The sequence below is a fragment of the Lotus japonicus genome, chromosome 3, assembly GCF_012489685.1.
Source record: "Lotus japonicus ecotype B-129 chromosome 3, LjGifu_v1.2".
In the NCBI taxonomy this organism is placed as follows: Eukaryota; Viridiplantae; Streptophyta; class Magnoliopsida; order Fabales; family Fabaceae; genus Lotus; species Lotus japonicus.
Window position 1 is genome coordinate 78,445,057 of NC_080043.1, and position 6,421 is coordinate 78,451,477.

General features: G+C 35.2%; 1 protein-coding gene and 1 long non-coding RNA gene across 2 annotated transcripts; both read right to left on the reverse strand.

Annotated features, from left to right (window-relative positions):
• Positions 1-240: 240 nt before the first annotated feature.
• On the reverse strand, positions 241-1,042 carry LOC130744773 (seed linoleate 9S-lipoxygenase-3-like). Its single transcript, XM_057596931.1, has 4 exons — positions 786-1,042; positions 564-637; positions 331-438; positions 241-252 (listed from the first exon to the last, which is right to left on the reverse strand). Exons 1-4 carry the CDS (start codon positions 922-924, stop codon positions 241-243), a joined length of 333 nt encoding a protein of 110 aa, XP_057452914.1. The 5' UTR covers positions 925-1,042.
• A 1,604-nt stretch (positions 1,043-2,646) lies between these two features.
• LOC130743108 (uncharacterized) lies at positions 2,647-4,023 on the reverse strand. The gene is made up of 3 exons (XR_009021348.1): positions 3,997-4,023; positions 3,513-3,579; positions 2,647-2,809 (listed from the first exon to the last, which is right to left on the reverse strand). It is a non-coding gene; the product is annotated as an uncharacterized LOC130743108 (long non-coding RNA).
• Between the last annotated feature and the right edge of the window lie 2,398 nt (positions 4,024-6,421).

Sequence of the window (6,421 nt, forward strand, 5' to 3'; positions counted from 1 at the left end):
GGAGGGGGAGAATGAGCATTTTGCAGGGGAAAAATTCACTTCAAATGTATTTCCTTTCTTTGATTTAAAGTGAAACCAGTCACATGAAAAACATCCTAGAACAAATGAAGCAACAGAACCACCTCACCTTTAGTAAAGGTCCTATCTTCCGAACAGCTGAAATGGTGATCTAGCAGGAACAATTTCTTGTTCTGAATAGTCTGTCCAACAAAATTTAACTTGGTTAGAATAATATCGACATTACTTGAGCGACTATGGCAACAAAACAATAACATAGTTTACCATAAAAAACGTAATTTTTTATCATGGGAAACAAAAATTTATCTTTACCTGATCTGCAGTGAGCCCATCTAAGTTAAGCTCTATTTGTTCTTTGGTTATTGTTCTTGTACGATCCCCATAGACTTCACTGTCTAGCTTACTTTTTGGAGGAAACTCCTGGAATTAATTTTAAAAAATTATGAGGAATTTAACCAATTGTTCACCATTAGGACATTAAGTGGATCAATGTTGCTGATACCAAATTGAAACTAATGTAGTATACAATGAAATGTTGAGCTTACTTGAAGGATGTGATCTAAACCAGGATTTACACCAGCAATGATCTCTCTTGCAAATTCTTCATCAGTATTCCAATCTGACTTAGTCACTGTTCAACATATAAAAAGAAATAACCATTGTCAAAATATCCATTCTTTCAAGCTGCTAAATGTAAAAAAGTTATTACATTTTTGCTTGTAAGTGTCAGTTTTGAGGAAGTGGCTGTTTTGACAAAGGTAGAGAACCTTGAATCACTTTAGCAGGTGGAAACTTGAGGAATTGTTCACCATCAGTTCTGAAGACTTCCTTTAACACTGGTAAAGGATTAATTTTATTCAGTATATATGTAGGCAGCTTAATTCCCCCTTCATATAAGTCATACATGTCACCAAAGCTATCAAATAACTGATTTCATAGCCTCAATGAATTTGAAATGAAAACAAATAAAAAAATCCAGCCAATGGAAAGAAAAAAGAAGTGTTAGTGGTTGAGGGTGTTTATCAAAATTAAACTTTGACCCCTGTGTCCCCTTCTCATAATTTTCATTCTTTCATTAAGATTAAAAAAAAGACTTCATCATAATTTTCACAACATGTAATCAAGTCTAGACAATCCTTTATCTCATAAAAATAACAAAAGTAACATTTTAGAATAGATGGAGAAAGGGAGAAATGCACGAAAAGATGGAGAAGGGGAGAAACAAATATAGAAAGGGAAAACGCACCTCAATGACCTTCAGCTGGGAATATGAGAGAAGCAAAAATCATTGAAGAAGAAAGAAAGAAAAATAGTTAGAAATTCATGAATGGATAAAGAAAGGAAAAATGCAGAATCAAATGAAGGAAGCTAAAATGAAGGGAGAAACACACCTGAAGAAGATTTTTGGAACTGCATCTCGTAGCACAGCCAAGCTTGTGGGACAAACCCCTTTAGCTTTGCAGACATAAGAAAACAAATATCAGTGAAGTACAATTATGTAGACACTGAAAAATATATAAGATCTAAAGCTCTCATAATGACTTACCACTCCTCACATAGAAAGCTCAATCCTATTCCACAAGTTTCACCTGACATGCACATTCCCTCATAACCTAGTCAGGCAAGCCACACGCGACTTGGTTATAGACACTGACTATGCCTCTATGCCTCAACCGCCATTAAAACATAAAAAAAGATCTCCCCACCTGTGAAGAGCCAGAAAACTTGTTAGATTAGAAATCAAAGTTTTCAGGAGCCTAATTGAAAATATAACTTCATGTCATAAGGCTTCAATCCCTTAACAACCACCAAATATCTTGTACTCTGTAATCAATCCAATAATATCTACCAAAAATCATAATCCATAATACCCAATACTTAAGTTAATAATATAGAGTTATTGTTCTTGCATATTTGGATGGAAACCAAACTTTGAACATCATAATCCATAATACCCAATACTTATGCTTCTCTTCCAAATGCTTATGCTTCTATAAGCTAAGCCAATACACAATCTAAATAGAAACATAAAATGAAGAAATTGTAAAACCCATGACAGTAGAAGCAGATTGAGTATAGCAAAGACGTTATCTAACAATATAGTACTTAAAAATAGTTGAACCAATGCACTAATTTTATTTTTAAAAAAAAAGCTTCCATTATTGAGATAGTAAAGCAAGAAAGAGAGATTATAGCAGTGTCTAAATGTGATTTAAAACTTTCCAGCATGGATGATCTTCTAAGAATCATTCCCACTGATTATGCATTTATAATAAAAGTAACAAAACAACCATCTTTTTTTTTTCTCAGAAGAACTATGGGCAAGCTCCATTCAAAGTATTAAGTTAATAATATAATAGACAGCCTTTCTAATTTCAGATGCATTCAAAGTATATTCTTCCTTGCTCATTTTTCTGATAATTCCAAAGTAGGTTATGGCAGTTCCATAAAATAAAACTATTACCAACAACAATGAACAAAATACAGTGGGAAGCAAAAAAAAAACATAGAATGTACTATTACTGAAGAGAGAGTAACAATGGTTAGATGAGCTTACAGCCCAATAATGGTGGTCATTGATATTCCATCCACATAACTACTTATTGAAGCTGTTTAGAGGGTCTTTCCTTCTTGTTCTCTTTGTAGCAAGGGGAGTGGTAAGTTCTCAAATGGTTCAGCAGCAAACACATCCAACCTAGAAAAGCTCAAAGCTTTTCCCTCTTTTCCAGCAGCAGCAGCAGGTTTGCTGTGTTAGCAACCTTGGCATCTTCAGTTCTTGTTTCAGGTTTGCCTATATGAAGATAATTATTAGCTTCATGTGTGCAGATACATGAGAAATAAGAGAATAGGAGAAATCAAACAGATCAGTAAAATCATATGAAATGTTATTAGATAAGAACAATTCATCAAGTCTAAAGATTTGGAACACCACACATAATTATAAGATAATTCTTTAGGAAACAAAACCAAAGCAACATATGTATTTAATTATTTCATTAGATTCTGTCTAGATCAAAGGGACACAGATAAAGATGAATAAAAAGTAAAAGAAATCAAAGAAAATCAGTAACAATAATGGCGTTGGTGACTGAGCTGGGGAAAATCAGTAACAACCTGGGGAAAGGAAGGAAGGAGAATCAGAAAGCAAAGCAGTTAATTAGAAGAAAGGAAGGAAGGGAAAAAAAGCTAACCACCAAGAGGAAGAGAGTTGGTGACTGAGCTTGAAAAGGGATAAAATTTAAACCTCACCAGTCAAAAATGTCAATACCTCAGATTAACAACACACCAAGATTACAAAAAACAACAGAGAAACTAAGAAAGAAAAAATAGTCAACAAATTAACAATACTTAATGAAAGTAATCAACCAATGCACATAGATACACCATATTTTGAAGGAGTTACATAATACATATCTAGAAAAAGCTAATGAATGAATGAATATACCAAAGGCATTAAAAGAAGTTTTTAAATAAGAAATGAAGTATGCACTAACCACACACATGACCAGACGTTTCTGCAAGCCTTTCAAAACCAATTTCTGCCTCATATGCAAGAGTACCCTACAAAAAAATGGAAAAGGCAGAAAATATTATAAGTTAATTAAAGATCACAATATCACATGACTCTAACTTGTAATCTTGACCATAAATGAAATTTGCAGTTGAAGCATTAAAGAAAATGCAAAACAAAACTCAATGAAGACACTATAGAAGAGATAAATAAAATAGCTACACATCCATTTTTCCAGTTGTTTCAATCAGTAAATTTTAGAGGGGATTCACAGGACATCATAAGCTGCGGAGATAAAGGGGTAAACGATGCCAGTATTTATAGAGGACCTTGAGTACAAAAAGGAGAAACCCATTACCCTATTACCAGTAGCACATCATTTGCATATGGTTTAGGTAACTATTCGTACGATCAATTAACTATGGTATTTTAATCCAGATGTGAGGAAATGAATAGAGGAGACGAACCTGTTGTTCCACGATCTTCGCTTCTCCTTTTCATACTCAACCGCACAGAGCACGCTTCCTCCTTCTCCTTCCACGATTTTCGCTTATTCTTCTGCATCCTTACCTAATAACCCTTTCTTGATTGAAAGTTGTACAACGCCGTTTGTGAGAAGAAAACCACGGGAAAGAGGAAACCTAGCATATCAGTGAACAGTTGGTCGTACGCGGATGAACTGTATCTAGCGAAGAGTCTGGCGGGATGTGATGGGTACCGTCGAAAACTCAAAATCAGTAGGTGAGGGAGAGAACACGCGATTAGAGACCTAGGGTTGATGAGAGACTCAGAGACGGTGATGAACAGTGTGAAAGGAAACGGCGTCGTTTTTTGCTTGTGCGAGTTGGAAAAAAAAATATAAAACAGAGTTAAGTCAAAGAAGTGTAAGATCAAGTTTTGACCTAGTAGTACAACTCTATGTTTTGATGATTACAAGTTAACCTTTTGATATGAACAATTGTGGTACTCTAACGTGTTTTTCTGAGTGTGCTATTTACAGGCTCTGACCTCAACTCAATCTCACACAAATCAGAAGCACTGTGTATAAAGGGTAACCCAAGCAACGCTTTCGCATTCACCATGTTCAGTATGAACAGTGGAAAAGCTTCAGAAGTTCTGAAGCTATACAAACTCTGATGTGGACTCAGTCGCTAGAAGCTCTGAAGATCCAGAAGTTCTGATAACCAAGAAACACTGAAGGTTCAGATGTTCTGATGGTGTAGAAGACTCTGAAGATCCAGAAGCTGAATAGTGGAAACTCTGAAGTCCAGAAGCAAGAAACTCTGAAGGCCATGTTCTTCCCTCTGAGTTCAGAATCAGAAGATACAATGGTCAGAGGATCTGTGCTTTCCCTCTGACTCTGATCAACCGGCTTCACAAGTTCCAATATGAAGTATTCCCCTGATCAGAAGTCTCCTAGGTTAAAAGGTCAAGTCGCTATCCAAGTACAAAAGCAAGTGTACCTTCCTGACGACCTACCTAACGTTCTCAGCCACAGCAGAAGCTGGATTTTCCAGAACTGCCCTCCAACGGTAGCATTTCCCATGCAACGCTCAACCCTAATCCTTGGAGTATATATAGAGGCTGAAGATTGAAAGAAGCGGCGGAGAAGTAACACATACGCGCAAGACATATTCAAAATATTCTAAGCTTTCTTTCATCTGAAATTCATTGAGTTTACTATTAGCTTTTTAGAAGCAAATCTCTTGTAAACATTTCTTTGATAAACAGTTTGTTTAGTTCCTTTAGGAGATCAAGGTTGATCGGATCCTAGAGAAGACTAAGAGAGTGAATCTTAGTGTGAGCTAAGTCAGTGTAATTGTTAGTCACTTGTAGGTTTCAAGTGCAGTTGTAACTCTTACCTGATTAGTGGATTGCCTTCATTCTAAGAAGGAAGAAATCACCTTAACGGGTGGACTGGAGTAGCTTGAGTGATTTATCAAGTGAACCAGGATAAAATCCTTGTGTGCTTCTCTATCTCTTATCTTTAGCACTTAAGTTCTCGAAAGATTTGTCAAAATCTTTAAGGTGGAAGTTTTGTACTGAAAACGTTATTCAAACCCCCCCTTTCTACCGTTTTTCATACCTTCAAGAAGGACACGTGTCGAAGTGTAATTGGAGGTCTTCTAGCTACAGTAGTGGAAGAATAAGAAGTAGTAGATGTTTGGTTTTCTATTTTCAATTTTTGTTTTTAAAATATTACCTATTTCTTGCAAAAGAACTTTGTGAACACAAGTAATTGTGTTTCATTTAGTTTTATCATGTCATACACAACTAACTAGTAATGTATTTTGTTATGCTTTACAACTGTAATCTCAAAAACTTTTAAAATTTGATGTTTTGAATTTAATATAAGATACATTGTTAAGTTTTAATTAGTTTTCATTATGCTTAATTTGAAGAGACTCCTATTACTTATTGTGTTGACAGTGAGACGAGAGAACTCTACCGGTTATCGGTTGTGATGGAAAAAAATTGGTATGTTAAATTGCTCTCGCAATTTCAAAATAGGTGGGTCAATATGGTCAAAGTTCTTTCTATCAAGTATTTAATTGGTTGTAGTCACTCTTATGAGAAAAAAATTTATGCTTACCTTTTTTGGTCAATAATTAATCTTGGCCTTTCCGCTGTTATAGTTGAAATGTTAAATGGCCCAATTAATAAATTTAGGTCATTTGCAATCTTAATAATATATAAAGCCCATCCACCAAAGTGGGCCGTACTGTTATTTAATTTCCACATGTCACAGCTCCATTGGTTGGTTTCACCTATTTTCCACATGTCGTTAGTTGATTGGTCCAAATCCTTGCATTTTGATTGGTCGAAATCATTGAATCATTAATTAGAAATGTCAATAGCACACGGTTTTGTCTTTATTCATACATGGTTTTG